We start from the raw sequence: 19,673 nt of genomic DNA, 5'->3' as shown, positions 1-19,673 counted from the left end.
CCTGAAGCACTGGGACCCCGATAGAGTAGCATTCTAAGGCCACTCCCGCCTGAAGCACTGGGACCCCGATAGGAGAGTAGCATTCTAAGGCCACTCCCATCTGAAGCACTGGGACCCCGATAGGAGAGTAGCATTCTAAGGCCACTCCCATCTGAAGCACTGGGACCCCGATAGGAGAGTAACATTCCAAGGCCACTCCCATCTGAAGCACTGGGCCCCGATAGGAGAGTAGCATTCTAAGGCCACTCCAGCCTGAAGCACTGGACCCCGATAGGAGAGTAGCATTCCAAGGCCACTCCCATCTGAAGCACTGGGACCCCGATAGGAGAGTAGCATTCTAAGGCCACTCCCATCTGAAGCACTGGGACCCCGATAGGAGAGTAGCATTCTAAGGCCACTCCTATCTGAAGCACTGGGACCCCGATAGGAGAGTAGCATTCCAAGGCCAATCCCACCTGAAGCACTGGGACCCCGATAGGAGAGTAGCATTCCAAGGCCACTCCCATCTGAAGCACTGGGACCCCAATAGGAGAGTAGCATTCTAAGGCCACTCCCGCCTGAAGCACTGGGACCCCGATAGGAGAGTAGCATTCTAAGGCCACTCCCGCCTGAAGCACTGGGACCCCGATAGGAGAGTAGCATTCCAAGGCCACTCCCGCCTGAAGCACTGGGACCCCGATAGGAGAGTAGCATTCTAAGGCCACTCCCATCTGAAGCACTGGGACCCCGATAGGAGAGTAGCATTCCAAGGCCACTCCCATCTGAAGCACTGGGACCCCGATAGGAGAGTAGCATTCCAAGGCCACTCCCATCTGAAGCACTGGGACCCCGATAGGAGAGTAGCATTCTAAGGCCACTCCCATCTGAAGCACTGGGACCCCGATAGGAGAGTAGCATTCCAAGGCCACTCCCATCTGAAGCACTGGGACCCCGATAGGAGAGTAGCATTCCAAGGCCACTCCCATCTGAAGCACTGGGCCCCGATAGGAGAGTAGCATTCCAAGGCCACTCCCATCTGAAGCACTGGACCCCGATAGGAGAGTAGCATTCTAAGGCCACTCCCGCCTGAAGCACTGGGACCCCGATAGGAGAGTAGCATTCTAAGGCCACTCCCATCTGAAGCACTGGGACCCCGATAGGAGAGTAGCATTCTAAGGCCACTCCCGCCTGAAGCACTGGGCCCCGATAGGAGAGTAGCATTCTAAGGCCACTCCCATCTGAAGCACTGGGACCCCGATAGGAGAGTAGCATTCCAAGGCCACTCCCATCTGAAGCACTGGGACCCCGATAGGAGAGTAGCATTCCAAGGCCACTCCTATCTGAAGCACTGGGACCCCGATAGGAGAGTAGCATTCTAAGGCCACTCCCATCTGAAGCACTGGGACCCCGATAGGAGAGTAGCATTCCAAGGCCACTCCCATCTGAAGCACTGGGACCCCGATAGGAGAGTAGCATTCCAAGGCCACTCCCGCCTGAAGCACTGGGACCCCGATAGGAGAGTAGCATTCTAAGGCCACTCCCATCTGAAGCACTGGGACCCCGATAGGAGAGTAGCATTCCAAGGCCACTCCCATCTGAAGCACTGGGACCCCATAGGAGAGTAGCATTCCAAGGCCACTCCCATCTGAAGCACTGGGACCCCGATAGGAGAGTAGCATTCTAAGGCCACTCCCATCTGAAGCACTGGGACCCGATAGGAGAGTTGCATTCTAAGGCCACTCCCGCCTGAAGCACTGGGACCCCGATAGGAGAGTAGCATTCTAAGGCCACTCCCGCCTGAAGCACTGGGACCCCGATAGGAGAGTAGCATTCCAAGGCCACTCCCATCTGAAGCACTGGGACCCCGATAGGAGAGTAGCATTCTAAGGCCACTCCAGCCTGAAGCACTGGGACCCCGATAGGAGAGTAGCATTCTAAGGCCACTCCCGCCTGAAGCACTGGGACCCCGATAGGAGAGTTGCATTCTAAGGCCACTCCCATCTGAAGCACTGGGCCCCGATAGGAGAGTTGCATTCTAAGGCCACTCCCGCCTGAAGCACTGGGACCCCGATAGGAGAGTAGCATTCTAAGGCCACTCCCATCTGAAGCACTGGGACCCCGATAGTGCAGAAACTCTAGTACTGAGTAAGAGTGGCATTCTAAGGCCACTCCCGCCTGAAGCACTGGGACCCCGATAGGAGAGTTGCATTCTAAGGCCACTCCCATCTGAAGCACTGGGACCCCGATAGGAGAGTAGCATTCTAAGGCCACTACCATCTGAAGCACTGGGACCCCGATAGTGCAGAAACTCTAGTACTGAGTAAGAGTGGCATTCTAAGGCCACTCCCGCCTGAAGCACTGGGACCCCGATAGGAGAGTTGCATTCTAAGGCCACTCCCATCTGAAGCACTGGGACCCCGATAGGAGAGTAGCATTCTAAGGCCACTCCCATCTGAAGCACTGGGCCCCGATAGGAGAGTAGCATTCCAAGGCCACTCCCATCTGAAGCACTGGGACCCCGATAGGAGAGTAGCATTCTAAGGCCACTCCCGCCTGAAGCACTGGGACCCCGATAGGAGAGTAGCATTCCAAGGCCACTCCCGCCTGAAGCACTGGGACCCCGATAGGAGAGTGGCATTCCAAGGCCACTCCTATCTGAAGCACTGGGACCCCGATAGGAGAGTAGCATTCCAAGGCCACTCCCGCCTGAAGCACTGGGACCCCGATAGGAGAGTAGCATTCCAAGGCCACTCCCATCTGAAGCACTGGGACCCCGATAGGAGAGTAGCATTCTAAGGCCACTCCCGTCTGAAGCACTGGGACCCCGATAGGAGAGTAGCATTCCAAGGCCAATCCCATCTGAAGCACTGGGACCCCGATAGGAGAGTAGCATTCCAAGGCCACTCCCGCCTGAAGCACTGGGACCCCGATAGGAGAGTAGCATTCTAAGGCCACTCCCGCCTGAAGCACTGGGACCCCGATAGGAGAGTAGCATTCTAAGGCCACTCCCGCCTGAAGCACTGGGACCCCGATAGGAGAGTAGCATTCTAAGGCCACTCCCGCCTGAAGCACTGGGACCCCGATAGGAGAGTAGCATTCTAAGGCCACTCCCGCCTGAAGCACTGGGACCCCGATAGGAGAGTAGCATTCTAAGGCCACTCCCGCCTGAAGCACTGGGACCCCGATAGGAGAGTTGCATTCTAAGGCCACTCCTATCTGAAGCACTGGGACCCCGATAGGAGAGTTGCATTCTAAGGCCACTCCCGCCTGAAGCACTGGGACCCCGATAGGAGAGTAGCATTCTAAGGCCACTCCCGCCTGAAGCACTGGGACCCCGATAGGAGAGTAGCATTCCAAGGCCACTCCCGCCTGAAGCACTGGGATCCCGATAGGAGAGTAGCATTCTAAGGCCACTCCAGCCTGAAGCACTGGGACCCAGATAGGAGAGTAGGATTCCAAGGCCACTCCCATCTGAAGCACTGGGACCCCGATAGGAGAGTTGCATTCTAAGGCCACTCCCATCTGAAGCACTGGGACCCCGATAGGAGAGTAGCATTCTAAGGCCACTCCCACCTGAAGCACTGGGACCCCGATAGGAGAGTTGCATTCTAAGGCCACTCCCATCTGAAGCACTGGGACCCCGATAGGAGAGTAGCATTCTAAGGCCACTCCCGCCTGAAGCACTGGGACCCCGATAGGAGAGTAGCATTCTAAGGCCACTCCCGCCTGAAGCACTGGGACCCAGATAGGAGAGTAGCATTCTAAGGCCACTCCCGCCTGAAGCACTGGGACCCCGATAGGAGAGTAGCATTCTAAGGCCACTCCCGCCTGAAGCACTGGGACCCCGATAGGAGAGTTGCATTCTAAGGCCACTCCTATCTGAAGCACTGGGACCCCGATAGGAGAGTTGCATTCTAAGGCCACTCCCGCCTGAAGCACTGGGACCCCGATAGGAGAGTAGCATTCCAAGGCCACTCCCGCCTGAAGCACTGGGACCCCGATAGGAGAGTAGCATTCTAAGGCCACTCCCGCCTGAAGCACTGGGCCCCGATAGGAGAGTAGCATTCTAAGGCCACTCCCATCTGAAGCACTGGGACCCCGATAGGAGAGTAGCATTCTAAGGCCACTCCTATCTGAAGCACTGGGACCCCGATAGGAGAGTAGCATTCCAAGGCCACTCCCATCTGAAGCACTGGGACCCAGATAGGAGAGTAGCATTCTAAGGCCACTCCCGCCTGAAGCACTGGGACCCCGATAGGAGAGTTGCATTCTAAGGCCACTCCCATCTGAAGCACTGGGACCCCGATAGGAGAGTAGCATTCTAAGGCCACTCCCATCTGAAGCACTGGGACCCCGATAGGAGAGTAGCATTCTAAGGCCACTCCCGCCTGAAGCACTGGGCCCCGATAGGAGAGTTGCATTCTAAGGCCACTCCCATCTGAAGCACTGGGACCCCGATAGGAGAGTAGCATTCTAAGGCCACTCCCATCTGAAGCACTGGGACCCCGATAGGAGAGTAGCATTCTAAGGCCACTCCCATCTGAAGCACTGGGACCCCGATAGGAGAGTAGCATTCTAAGGCCACTCCCATCTGAAGCACTGGGACCCCGATAGGAGAGTAGCATTCTAAGGCCACTCCCGCCTGAAGCACTGGGACCCCGATAGGAGAGTAGCATTCCAAGGCCAATCCCATCTGAAGCACTGGGCCCCGATAGGAGAGTTGCATTCTAAGGCCACTCCCGCCTGAAGCACTGGGACCCCGATAGGAGAGTAGCATTCCAAGGCCACTCCCGCCTGAAGCACTGGGACCCCGATAGGAGAGTAGCATTCCAAGGCCACTCCCATCTGAAGCACTGGGACCCCGATAGGAGAGTAGCATTCTAAGGCCACTCCCGCCTGAAGCACTGGGACCCCGATAGGAGAGTAGCATTCCAAGGCCACTCCCGCCTGAAGCACTGGGACCCCGATAGGAGAGTAGCATTCCAAGGCCACTCCCATCTGAAGCACTGGGCCCCGATAGGAGAGTAGCATTCTAAGGCCACTCCCGCCTGAAGCACTGGGACCCCGATAGGAGAGTAGCATTCTAAGGCCACTCCCGTCTGAAGCACTGGGACCCAGATAGGAGAGTAGCATTCCAAGGCCACTCCCGCCTGAAGCACTGGGACCCCGATAGGAGAGTAGCATTCTAAGGCCACTCCCGCCTGAAGCACTGGGACCCCGATAGGAGAGTAGCATTCCAAGGCCACTCCCATCTGAAGCACTGGGACCCCGATAGGAGAGTAGCATTCTAAGGCCACTCCCGCCTGAAGCACTGGGACCCCGATAGGAGAGTAGCATTCCAAGGCCACTCCCATCTGAAGCACTGGGACCCCGATAGGAGAGTAGCATTCTAAGGCCACTCCCGCCTGAAGCACTGGGACCCCGATAGGAGAGTAGCATTCTAAGGCCACTCCCGCCTGAAGCACTGGGACGCCGATAGGAGAGTAGCATTCTAAGGCCACTCCCGCCTGAAGCACTGGGACCCCGATAGGAGAGTAGCATTCTAAGGCCACTCCCGCCTGAAGCACTGGGACCCCGATAGGAGAGTAGCATTCTAAGGCCACTCCCGCCTGAAGCACTGGGACCCCGATAGGAGAGTAGCATTCCAAGGCCACTCCCATCTGAAGCACTGGGACCCCAAAAGGAGAGTAGCATTCTAAGGCCACTCCCGCCTGAAGCACTGGGACCCCGATAGGAGAGTAGCATTCCAAGGCCACTCCCATCTGAAGCACTGGGACCCCGATAGGAGAGTAGCATTCTAAGGCCACTCCCGCCTGAAGCACTGGGACCCCGATAGGAGAGTAGCATTCCAAGGCCACTCCCATCTGAAGCACTGGGACCCCGATAGGAGAGTAGCATTCTAAGGCCACTCCCGCCTGAAGCACTGGGACCCCGATAGGAGAGTAGCATTCTAAGGCCACTCCCATCTGAAGCACTGGGACCCCGATAGGAGAGTAGCATTCTAAGGCCACTCCCGCCTGAAGCACTGGGACCCCGATAGGAGAGTAGCATTCCAAGGCCACTCCCATCTGAAGCACTGGGACCCCGATAGGAGAGTAGCATTCCAAGGCCACTCCCATCTGAAGCACTGGGACCCCGATAGGAGAGTAGCATTCTAAGGCCACTCCCGCCTGAAGCACTGGGCCCCGATAGGAGAGTAGCATTCTAAGGCCACTCCCATCTGAAGCACTGGGACCCCGATAGGAGAGTAGCATTCTAAGGCCACTCCTATCTGAAGCACTGGGACCCCGATAGGAGAGTAGCATTCCAAGGCCACTCCCATCTGAAGCACCGGGACCCAGATAGGAGAGTAGCATTCTAAGGCCACTCCCGCCTGAAGCACTGGGACCCCGATAGGAGAGTAGCATTCCAAGGCCACTCCCATCTGAAGCACTGGGCCCCGATAGGAGAGTAGCATTCTAAGGCCACTCCCGCCTGAAGCACTGGGACCCCGATAGGAGAGTAGCATTCTAAGGCCACTCCCGTCTGAAGCACTGGGACCCAGATAGGAGAGTAGCATTCCAAGGCCACTCCCGCCTGAAGCACTGGGACCCCGATAGGAGAGTAGCATTCTAAGGCCACTCCCGCCTGAAGCACTGGGACCCCGATAGGAGAGTAGCATTCCAAGGCCACTCCCATCTGAAGCACTGGGACCCCGATAGGAGAGTAGCATTCTAAGGCCACTCCCGCCTGAAGCACTGGGACCCCGATAGGAGAGTAGCATTCCAAGGCCACTCCCATCTGAAGCACTGGGACCCCGATAGGAGAGTAGCATTCCAAGGCCACTCCCATCTGAAGCACTGGGACCCCGATAGGAGAGTAGCATTCTAAGGCCACTCCCGCCTGAAGCACTGGGACCCCGATAGGAGAGTAGCATTCTAAGGCCACTCCCGCCTGAAGCACTGGGACCCCGATAGGAGAGTAGCATTCTAAGGCCACTCCCGCCTGAAGCACTGGGACCCCGATAGGAGAGTAGCATTCTAAGGCCACTCCCGCCTGAAGCACTGGGACCCCGATAGGAGAGTAGCATTCTAAGGCCACTCCCGCCTGAAGCACTGGGACCCCGATAGGAGAGTAGCATTCCAAGGCCACTCCCATCTGAAGCACTGGGACCCCAAAAGGAGAGTAGCATTCTAAGGCCACTCCCGCCTGAAGCACTGGGACCCCGATAGGAGAGTAGCATTCCAAGGCCACTCCCATCTGAAGCACTGGGACCCCGATAGGAGAGTAGCATTCTAAGGCCACTCCCGCCTGAAGCACTGGGACCCCGATAGGAGAGTAGCATTCCAAGGCCACTCCCATCTGAAGCACTGGGACCCCGATAGGAGAGTAGCATTCTAAGGCCACTCCCGCCTGAAGCACTGGGACCCCGATAGGAGAGTAGCATTCTAAGGCCACTCCCATCTGAAGCACTGGGACCCCGATAGGAGAGTAGCATTCTAAGGCCACTCCCGCCTGAAGCACTGGGACCCCGATAGGAGAGTAGCATTCCAAGGCCACTCCCATCTGAAGCACTGGGACCCCGATAGGAGAGTAGCATTCCAAGGCCACTCCCATCTGAAGCACTGGGACCCCGATAGGAGAGTAGCATTCTAAGGCCACTCCCGCCTGAAGCACTGGGCCCCGATAGGAGAGTAGCATTCTAAGGCCACTCCCATCTGAAGCACTGGGACCCCGATAGGAGAGTAGCATTCTAAGGCCACTCCTATCTGAAGCACTGGGACCCCGATAGGAGAGTAGCATTCCAAGGCCACTCCCATCTGAAGCACTGGGACCCAGATAGGAGAGTAGCATTCTAAGGCCACTCCCGCCTGAAGCACTGGGACCCCGATAGGAGAGTGGCATTCTAAGGCCACTCCCGCCTGAAGCACTGGGACCCCGATAGGAGAGTGGCATTCTAAGGCCACTCCCCCCTGAAGCACTGGGACCCCGATAGGAGAGTAGCATTCTAAGGCCACTCCCGCCTGAAGCACTGGGACCCCGATAGGAGAGTAGCATTCCAAGGCCAATCCCATCTGAAGCACTGGGACCCCGATAGGAGAGTAGCATTCCAAGGCCACTCCCATCTGAAGCACTGGGACCCCGATAGGAGAGTAGCATTCTAAGGCCACTCCCATCTGAAGCACTGGGACCCCGATAGGAGAGTGGCATTCTAAGGCCACTCCCATCTGAAGCACTGGGACCCCGATAGGAGAGTAGCATTCTAAGGCCACTCCCGCCTGAAGCACTGGGACCCCGATAGGAGAGTAGCATTCTAAGGCCACTCCCGCCTGAAGCACTGGGACCCCGATAGGAGAGTAGCATTCTAAGGCCACTCCCATCTGAAGCACTGGGACCCCGATAGGAGAGTAGCATTCTAAGGCCACTCCCGCCTGAAGCACTGGGACCCCGATAGGAGAGTAGCATTCTAAGGCCACTCCCATCTGAAGCACTGGGACCCCGATAGGAGAGTAGCATTCTAAGGCCACTCCCGCCTGAAGCACTGGGACCCCGATAGGAGAGTTGCATTCTAAGGCCACTCCCGCCTGAAGCACTGGGACCCCGATAGGAGAGTAGCATTCCAAGGCCACTCCCATCTGAAGCACTGGGACCCCGATAGGAGAGTAGCATTCTAAGGCCACTCCCGCCTGAAGCACTGGGACCCCGATAGGAGAGTAGCATTCCAAGGCCAATCCCACCTGAAGCACTGGGACCCCGATAGGAGAGTAGCATTCTAAGGCCACTCCAGCCTGAAGCACTGGGACCCCGATAGGAGAGTGGCATTCTAAGGCCACTCCCATCTGAAGCACTGGGACCCCGATAGGAGAGTAGCATTCTAAGGCCACTCCCGCCTGAAGCACTGGGACCCCGATAGGAGAGTAGCATTCTAAGGCCACTCCTATCTGAAGCACTGGGACCCCGATAGGAGAGTAGCATTCTAAGGCCACTCCCGCCTGAAGCACTGGGACCCCGATAGGAGAGTAGCATTCTAAGGCCACTCCCATCTGAAGCACTGGGACCCCGATAGGAGAGTAGCATTCTAAGGCCACTCCCATCTGAAGCACTGGGACCCCGATAGGAGAGTAGCATTCTAAGGCCACTCCCGCCTGAAGCACTGGGACCCCGATAGGAGAGTAGCATTCTAAGGCCACTCCCGCCTGAAGCACTGGGACCCCGATAGGAGAGTAGCATTCTAAGGCCACTCCCGCCTGAAGCACTGGGACCCCGATAGGAGAGTAGCATTCCAAGGCCACTCCCATCTGAAGCACTGGGACCCCGATAGGAGAGTAGCATTCCAAGGCCACTCCCGCCTGAAGCACTGGGACCCCGATAGGAGAGTGGCATTCTAAGGCCACTCCCGCCTGAAGCACTGGGACCCCGATAGGAGAGTAGCATTCTAAGGCCACTCCCATCTGAAGCACTGGGACCCCGATAGGAGAGTAGCATTCTAAGGCCACTCCAGCCTGAAGCACTGGGACCCCGATAGGAGAGTAGCATTCTAAGGCCACTCCAGCCTGAAGCACTGGGACCCCGATAGGAGAGTGGCATTCTAAGGCCACTCCCGCCTGAAGCACTGGGACCCCGATAGGAGAGTAGCATTCTAAGGCCACTCCCATCTGAAGCACTGGGACCCCGATAGGAGAGTAGCATTCTAAGGCCACTCCAGCCTGAAGCACTGGGACCCCGATAGGAGAGTTGCATTCTAAGGCCACTCCTATCTGAAGCACTGGGACCCCGATAGGAGAGTAGCATTCTAAGGCCACTCCCATCTGAAGCACTGGGACCCCGATAGGAGAGTAGCATTCTAAGGCCACTCCCGCCTGAAGCACTGGGACCCCGATAGGAGAGTAGCATTCCAAGGCCAATCCCACCTGAAGCACTGGGACCCCGATAGGAGAGTTGCATTCTAAGGCCACTCCCGCCTGAAGCACTGGGACCCCGATAGGAGAGTTGCATTCTAAGGCCACTCCCGCCTGAAGCACTGGGACCCCGATAGGAGAGTAGCATTCTAAGGCCACTCCCGCCTGAAGCACTGGGACCCCGATAGGAGAGTAGCATTCCAAGGCCACTCCCATCTGAAGCACTGGGACCCCGATAGGAGAGTAGCATTCCAAGGCCAATCCCATCTGAAGCACTGGGCCCCGATAGGAGAGTTGCATTCTAAGGCCACTCCCGCCTGAAGCACTGGGACCCCGATAGGAGAGTAGCATTCTAAGGCCACTCCCGCCTGAAGCACTGGGACCCCGATAGGAGAGTAGCATTCCAAGGCCACTCCCATCTGAAGCACTGGGACCCCGATAGGAGAGTAGCATTCTAAGGCCACTCCCATCTGAAGCACTGGGACCCAGATAGGAGAGTAGCATTCTAAGGCCACTCCCGCCTGAAGCACTGGGACCCCGATAGGAGAGTAGCATTCTAAGGCCACTCCCGCCTGAAGCACTGGGACCCCGATAGGAGAGTAGCATTCTAAGGCCACTCCCACCTGAAGCACTGGGACCCCGATAGGAGAGTAGCATTCCAAGGCCACTCCCATCTGAAGCACTGGGACCCCGATAGGAGAGTAGCATTCTAAGGCCACTCCCGCCTGAAGCACTGGGACCCCGATAGGAGAGTAGCATTCTAAGGCCACTCCCGCCTGAAGCACTGGGACCCCGATAGGAGAGTAGCATTCTAAGGCCACTCCAGCCTGAAGCACTGGGACCCCGATAGGAGAGTAGCTTTCCAAGGCCACTCCCGCCTGAAGCACTGGGACCCCGATAGGAGAGTGGCATTCTAAGGCCACTCCCATCTGAAGCACTGGGACCCAGATAGGAGAGTAGCATTCTAAGGCCACTCCCGCCTGAAGCACTGGGACCCCGATAGGAGAGTGGCATTCTAAGGCCACTCCCGCCTGAAGCACTGGGACCCCGATAGGAGAGTAGAATTCTAAGGCCACTCCCGTCTGAAGCACTGGGACCCCGATAGGAGAGTAGCATTCTAAGGCCACTCCCGTCTGAAGCACTGGGACCCCGATCGATACATAGTGTGTAAAAGAAGCCATGCGACAGTTGAGGGATCAAAGTTGTTATGAACTTACCTCAGTGGAGAAATGCGACAGTTGAGGGATCAAAGTTGTTATGAACTTACCTCAATGGAGAAATACAATGACCGTATCCTCCAACTCCACTCTTTGCTCAAGAAGTGGCATGATAGACAAATGCTGGACTTGGAAGAATATCTTTTCATGAGAACAACCAATCCATTCATACCGACTTTTTATTACCTACCCAAGGTGCACAAAGACAAAGACCACCCACCCGGACGACCAATAGTCTCCTCTATGGGAAGCCTGACTGAGAACCTTTCATGATTTCTAGATCATTATCTTTTCGTGTCCGCCCTGGGTTTGAAGTCTTATATAAAGGACACCACAGATTTCATCACTCGGATTGATAAAGTGGATTGGCAACCAACCTATTGTCTAATTATTCTAGACATTACTAGCCTCTATACATCCATTGACCATTTGCAGAGTTTAAAGGCGGTTGAATACTTCCTTAGTAAACGTCAGCTTAAATTTGCCCTGCACAATCAGATGCTGTTAGAACTCGTGAAATACTGCCTCTTTAACAACATCTTTCTTTTTCAGGGAGATCTATTCAGGCAGGTCTCCGGGACAGCGATGAGCACCTGCTTCGCCCCCAGCTACGCTAACTTATTCGTTGGCTGGTGGGAGGAGCAGGTGGCCTGGGCACCCGATAAAGAAGAACGGTCCAAAAAGGTTATATCGTGGCATCGATATATCGACGACCTATTTTTTAATATGGAATGGACCAGTGGTTGAGGCGGAAAGATACGTTGCATTGCTCAATGAGAATCAGGTTAATCTAAGGTTCACGGGACAGGCTAGTTTGGTGGCAGCAAACTACTTGGACCCTAAAATTGAGATACAGGATGGTAAGAAAATGTAAGGCTTGTGCCTTCAGTAAAAGGACCCTCTCTTATGAAGTGAAAGGCATAAGGGAGGAGAATAAACAAATTCCTCACTTTTCAAAGAACCTTCGCAGTTTACTGTTTAAAGTGTCCATGTGGACATAAATACATTGGAAGCACCATCAACTGTGTGAAATTAAGAATTCTAGAACACATGCGAGCCATCGTGAAAAAAGATTTTTCCTATCCGGTGGCACGCCATTTTTCCATCAAACACAGGAGTAACAGGAATCTGTTAGAAAATATCTGTTTAGACTGTGTACCAAGTAGTCCCAGAGGGTGAGATAGAATGTTGAAGTTAAGGAGACTGGAATCCAGGTATATAGTAGACTTGCAGACAAAATCACCTGGAGGATTAAATAGTGGGGAAGAATTAGCAGTACACCTGGGAAATTAGTTTTTCAGTTTTCTTGTTTTTCTTCCTGTTCTTTGTTGCTTCTCCATGACAGTAATGATCTTAGACTGTTTCTAATGGAAGATATGTGATGAATCTGTTTGGATTATGAGTAATACCCAACCAAGCAAGAAACTGGATCAAGCCGATTCACGGCTAGATAGGCCCCAGTGGGGAGCTACTTGGCATTCAAGATGTTGAGTGTAAGGAAAGGGAGAACCTCTGTTACATCGCAATGTTATGATTTTGATCTCAGTCCACTGCTTGTGATAAGAAGCTTGTAGGGTAAACGAATGTTAAATGGGTTTACCGTTCCAAGATGGCAGAAGCCATCTAAAGGTTGGGGTTACTTCACTTAACAGAACGTTAGCTAATTGTGTAATGAACTACAAAAAATCGTTTTAAATAATCATGTCCTGTTTTATATGGTACACGGAGGGGTGCGGCAACCCATAGTGGGTTGCAATTGCCAATCCACGGAAAAATTGGAGTATTATTTATAATGCCGACAAAATTTTCCCTGATGTGGGATTAGTATGATATATTGAAAGAAAATGCATATTGGAGGTTAGAAGGGCAGAAAAATTTATTTACACAAAATGTAAAACCTTTTTAAGATGGCACGCACTGTAAAGTATTGCATTTTTAGTCCCCTCTTTGTTTCGTGAAACTTACATGGATTGATTTAAATGGCGCCGCGTAACGCTCATCAAGTTGACACCGAGGAAGTAGTTACCTTCGAAACTAGTCTGTCCTTTTGTTGAATAAACGCCGTATGAAAATCCCCCATGAGTGCTGTCTTCCTTCATATGGATGTGGAAGGATTGAGGAACCATGATATTAACGCGTGGCACCAACGCCGAACAGCACCCGCCTAAGGAGTGACTCGTGACTTGGTGCAAACGGAGCTACAGTATATATATGTGTGTGTGTATATGTGTATATGTGTATATATATATGTATATGTGTGTATATATGTGTGTATGTATATGTGTATATGTGTATATGTGTATATATGTATATATATATATATATATATATATATATATATATATTTCACCTCCAAGAAATTATACTCTCACTCCTCCAGGGAATCATTTCAGCAGGTTTTATTTTATCATTGTGCCGTTACAGCACACAGCATTTAACCTACGCGTTTCGATCTCACGATCTTGTTCACGGTTACAAACATTTGTCCTTCTTTAGTTTCAGTCTTTTATACCAGTTAGTCATATTTATTTATTTTATTTATTTAAACTTTTACCGCGCACAGCTACCCGCAGTGGGTTTCCCGGCGCTAGGGATAGACTAGAGAAGAAGATGTCAAACAAAGCCTGCATATAGGTACCAACTACTTATGTGAACAACAGGGTTTTCAGTGCTCTGCGAAAGCGAAGAAGACTAGTCTCTAGTTTGAGAGCTGTGGGCAGGGCAATCCAATATTTGGGACCAAGATAGGAAAAGGATCGTCCCCCCCATCCTTACCAGCTTAAATCTTGGTACAATGAAATTTCCGAAGATCGTAAAGTGCGCTTGGGCCTGTAAGGTTGCACCAGCTTTTGTAAGTATGTAGGTGCAGTGCCTTGCTTGATTCTAAACATGTAGCACAATGTCTTAAACTTTATGCGACTAGAGACCTTAAGCCAATGAAGATCCTGCAAGGCAAATGATGCCGAAGTTCTTCTAGGAACATTCTTCAAAAGTCTCGCGGCTGCATTTTGTACAACCTGCAGTACTTTAATAGTGGCTGCGTCCGCACCCAAATAAAGTATATTACCATAGTCCAGGCGAGATGTTATCAATGCCTGGACAACCGTTCTACGGGAGGGAGTAGGAAGCATCCATAGGATCTTTTGTAGCCACCTAAGAATGGAAAAACAGGTTGCTGCGACCTTAGTGGCCTGCTGCTTCATTGTTAACGTGTCGTCAATTAGGATGCCCAAATTGCGTACAGCATGTGTGGGCACAGGAAGTGAACCCATCTCATTTGGCCAGTGCTGAGGGCCCCATAAGTTCTTATTTCTGCCCAGAATGACCACCTCTGTCTTCTCCCCATTCAGTTTGAGACAATTCCTCTGCATCCAGTCGGCCACAAGAGTGAGGCCAGACTTTAGTGCAGAGGGGTTATTCTCGTCTCGCCCTCATAGGGAGAAGACAATCTGGGTGTCGTCTGCATAAGAGAACAAAGTCAGCCCCGTCTGCTCTACGATGTTAGCCAAGGGTTTTACATAAAGATTGAACAATAGGGGGCTGAGTATTGACCCTTGGGGGACACCCCGCGCTGATGGACAGACCGCTGATGCCGCCTTAGAGGAGAACACTTGAAAGGTTCGCTCACCAAGAAAGGAGGCCACCCAGGCTAAGGCCATACCAGTCACACCAAGAGACCGCAGAGAGTCAAGGAGGATGGAATGTGACACGGTGTCGATAGCCGCACTATTATGGTGCATTATGGTTCTGGTAGTTACTGTTCACCATTAAATTCATTACATAGTTCCATTTGTTTTCTTTTAGTGGCATATTTGTGTGCATTTATCATTTTGCAGTCTCTGGCATGATGTACACAAACGTATATTTGTCTTGACCTGTTTCACTTTTCAACAACTATTTGTATTATATCCACAGCGCATTTGCAGTAAATCTCTCAGTGAGTCAAGTGGATATTCATTTGTTTTACATGCATTCCAACCTCAGTTCTGTCATTGCATGTATATACCCGCTTGTTTAACTGTTGCGTTGTATTATTATAACGAAATCAGTTTTTGCGTGCATGTGTGGTTGTATAGGGACTTAGTGCCCAAAGTCTCTGACAATTATACGGTGTACAATAGATTTTCTATTGTATGTTCATCAATATTGGCCAGATTTTTTGATATGGAGGGTGGATGTACTTAAAGGTGCACATAAAGTTCTTCGTCCCCGTTCAATCCATAAGGGATCTTTGTTTTAAATTGAATGATTAATCTAGATTCAAGACGGCGTAATGTCATCAGTCTGTTCCCACCTCTCTCTTTTATCGGCACTGTTGCCAATCCACTGTAAGTAATGTTCTTCCATGTCTTTTTTTCATGGGTCAACATGTGCTTGGCCATTGCGTAACTTAGGTCACGATTTTCTAGTGCTCGAATATGTTCCAATATTTGTTTGTTTAAAAAGCAAATGGTGCTTCCGATGTATCTTTTACTGCAGAACCATTGTAATAGGTATACCACATGCGTTGTTTTACAGGTGATTGTACTTTCCACATTAAAGATTTTTCCTTTGGGATCCTTTAGCTTAGATAGATTTCGTCCCACTTGACAAGCCTTACATTGGCTAAATTTGGTGAAGCCACTTTTTCTTCCTTCTAGCCACTTATTTGATTTTTTCTATTTCTCAAAATGGCTTTTGACCAATTTGTCCGACAGGGATGGCGCTTTTCTAAATGTCATTTGTGGATGTTGACCAAATTCTTTACCAATGTCTGGATCTTTTTGCACAATATGCCAATACTTTTCTAGTGTCTTACGTATCTTGTGGCTCTCTTTAGTATATGTAAGTATCATTCTGATTGGTTTCCTTTTGGTTAATTCTTTTTGTAATTCTCTTTTCGGGATCAATGTTTCATTTCGACTTTTTTCTCTTGCTCTCTTTTCACCTCGTTGAATATCACATTGTTTATACCCTCTTTTGCTGAATCTGGCTGCTGTTTCTTTGAATTTGATATTCATTTCTCCTTGGTTCGAACAATTCCTTTTCATCCTGATAAATTCACCATAGGGTATATTCTTTTTCAGCGCCTCAGGATGAAAACTCTGTCCATGCAGGATACTGTTCGTAGCAGTGGCTTTTCTGTGGACTGTTGTTTCCAGCTGACCATTATTCACATAGACTTTTGTATCCAGGAACACTATCTCACTAGTACTTATACAGTGTGTAAATTTCAATCCCACCTCGTTGTTTTAACCCGCTTGTTTAACTGTTGCGTTGTATTATTATAACAAAATCAGTTTTTGCGTGCATGTAAAAACTGATTTCGTTATAATAATACAACGCAACAGTTAAACAAGCGGGTATATACATGCAATGACAGAACTGAGGTTGGAATGCATGTAAAACAAATGAATATCCACTTGACTCACTGAGAGATTTACTGCAAATGCGCTGTGGATATAATACAAATAGTTGTTGAAAAGTGAAACAGGTCAAGACAAATATACGTTTGTGTACATCATGCCAGAGACTGCAAAATGATAAATGCACACAAATATGCCACTAAAAGAAAACAAATGGAACTATGTAATGAATTTAATGGTGAACAGTAACTACCAGAACCATAATGCATCATAATAGTGCGGCTATGACTAACTGGTATAAGAGACTGAAACTAAAGAGGGACAAATGTTTGTAACCGTGAACAAGATTGTGAGATCGAAACGCGTAGGTTAAATGCTGTGTGCTGTAATGGCACAATGATAAAATAAAACCTGCTGAAATGATTCCCTGGAGGAGTGCGAGTATAATTTCTTGGTGGTGAATTAAAACACAGGGGAAGCCCGTCCCTGCAACTCGCACCAGCTGTGAGATAGTGTGCCCTCGGTACCGGGATTGCTTCGGTGATTAATATATATACATATATATATATATATACATATACATATTTATTTCACCTTCCAAAGTCGCAGATTCAGATTTTCCCGCCACTTACGACGGCGAGCTTGCATCGGAGTGGCAAACCCCTTCAATAACACCAAAAAGACATTTCATCATGCTCAAAGGAATTGAGCGGTGTCTCGTCTGTCTATTTGAATGGACGGATGAGGAGTGCTGACTTTTGACGTTATATATATTTATTTATTACTGCGGTCGCCAGTAGGTAGTTATAGTTAGGACCTTGTATGTAGGTATATATATATATATATATATATATATGTATTTAGGTATATATGTATGTGTGTGTGTATGTATATATATATATATATATATATATAAAATCATTTATGAGATGATATACCAGGCCTCTTAGTAACATTAATTAACCTTTCTTTGCTCTTCTGTTGGATGCAGGCATGATAGTCACTCTCCACTGTGAATTCTGCTCTCTGGTTAAACTATTTTCATAGGTACATGCCTGCCTTACTGCTCTGATATTGAATCCAAGATGTTTTGCGCTTCTCACCTGCAAGTCTCTCTACTGTTCTTCCACTGGGTTTTTGCTAAATCTTGTCTTATTCTCTTCATTAGGTGGTTCTGCAGTCCCGCGATTACAACGCATTATCCATGTCAGTCATGGCCTTTGTGGCAATGATTTACCCGCTGGAGTACATGTTCCCGGTCATCCCACTGCTACCCACATGCATGGCATCTGCTGAACAGGTGAGTTCTTGGAAAGATAATACAGCTCTTACTTCAGCAAAGGTGCTGTTTTATATTGGGGGCCAAAAGTGTGAATTCATATCCTGTCAAATGGGCACTGGTCCGATGTTGTGTTTTTTTTGTGTATGTGACAAGACTATTCCCTCACTCTGACGTATAGACACAGCTGCTGCCGCCACTGCTCGAAAACAACCAGGTAGCGCACGGGCAAATGGATCAAGGACAGCTGAGAAATATGCGCAAGGACGTTGTTTATCACCATTTGTCTCTGTTAAAACCGAGAGGGCTCAACCTTACCTCTCGTGTACATAGAGTGTGAAAGTCTTAGTGCAGTCGGGAGTTCCTTATACTGGTGCAGAACAAAGAGCTTGACGTAGCTCTTGAAAGGCATTCTGGCATTCACTAGTCCATGGGAGAGGCATTGGAGTGTCTTTAGTCAAAAGGGCCAACATGGGTTTAATAATGTAATAAAAGCTAGGGATCCAACATACTACGAAAATAAATGAGGCCAATCAATGCACAGACATCCTTCTGAGTACGGGGCACAGGAGGGTCTAAAATGGTCTGTATGTGATCTGGTGTGAGTGCACGTCCCTACTTAGACAGGAGGTGACCTAAATAGGTAACCAGCTGTCTACAATATTGCAATTTCTTCCAAGAGACTTTGTGATGATGAGAGGCTATAAATGATCAAAAGGACAGTGATCCTTCCTTACACTGTTCCGGGGTATTGGCAGCCTACAAGATGTCATCGACATATTGGATAAGAGCCACCCCTTTCGGCACAGGAAAAGAATGAAGCTGCCTATTCAATGCCTGGATATAAATGCTAGGGCTCTCTGTATACCCTTGTGGAGCTCTACATGATCTGTATGATCTATTAAAGTGAAGCCGAATAAATAACGGCTGTCCGGATGAATAGGTATTGAAAAAAATGCATTCTTTAAATCAATGACACTAAATGTAGTGGTAGTAGGAGGAACCATAGAAAGAAGTGTTGTGATGTCAGAGACTACCAGGTATTGGGGCTCCACAATTTTGTTAACCTCTCGTAAATCAATAATGGGCCTGTAAATTTTAGTATCAGTGTCTCTTTTCAAAATAGGAAAAATAGGGCTATTACAAATGTTATAAGGGACTTCTTCCACAACCCCCACCTTGACCAAATCTTGAACAATGTGCGTCAATGCTTCTTTGCCTTCCCGAGATAATTTATATTGGGACAGTCGAGGCAATGAAGCACCTTACTGCACTTGAATATGTACTCGTGGAATAACCATTTGTCCCACATCGGTTTCTGATGTAGCCCACAAAGTACTAGGTAAGGATGCAAGAGCGATATCCTCTTTATTAAGACAAGACCTCTCAACCATTGGAGTAGTTATCATTCAAAATAACACACACACCTTCTGGTGAACAACGTATTGTAGCATGAAAATATTTGAGCATATCGATATCCATAATGTTATCCGGCGTGTTAGAGGAAAGCAAAAATTGACATTCTGCAGTGAATTTATCAAGACTAAATGCAAGTGGCTGTGACAGTGGGTTAGATGTAGGTGTCCTATTGATGTTATTATTGCGCCAGATAGGGGAGCCCTAGGAACCAATTTTTTAGACCGAGCACTACGAGTAGCTCCTGTATCAACCAGAAACCGATCTGTGGAGCTCAAACATTTGCATCAACATAAGGACCTTTCTGATCTACTGGCACCTCAACCGGTTCCTTACCCCATCCTAGGCATTCCCAGACGTCCCCTCAGCAAAATTCCACTCTTCCGTCAAGACCACTCCTTTGGACGGACGCGTCTCCAAGGAGACCCAAGAGTTGGGCGCCAAACTGTGGAAATGTGCTTTTTAAGGAGCACACCGGTGCAGGGGTCACCCTTATCTTGTCCACGGGTCCATAGACCAGCAAAATAGAGATTCACACTGAAGCTGGAATTCAAACAGC

General features: G+C 50.1%; 1 protein-coding gene across 11 annotated transcripts in view; it reads left to right on the top strand.

Moving 5' to 3' along the window:
* MADD (MAP kinase activating death domain) overlaps positions 1-19,673 on the top strand; it is an 853,817-nt gene that overhangs the window by 163,944 nt on the left and 670,200 nt on the right. For all 11 annotated transcript variants that reach the window (XM_078684455.1, XM_078684462.1, XM_078684460.1 and 8 more), the window contains exon 5: positions 17,588-17,719. In XM_078684455.1, coding sequence (XP_078540581.1) covers positions 17,588-17,719 — 132 coding nt within the window. The remainder of the gene's footprint in view (positions 1-17,587; positions 17,720-19,673) is intronic.

This window comes from Lissotriton helveticus, chromosome 3_2 (assembly GCF_964261635.1).
Source record: "Lissotriton helveticus chromosome 3_2, aLisHel1.1, whole genome shotgun sequence".
NCBI classification, from domain to species: Eukaryota; Metazoa; Chordata; class Amphibia; order Caudata; family Salamandridae; genus Lissotriton; species Lissotriton helveticus.
This window is presented reverse-complemented; position numbering and strand designations above follow the sequence as displayed.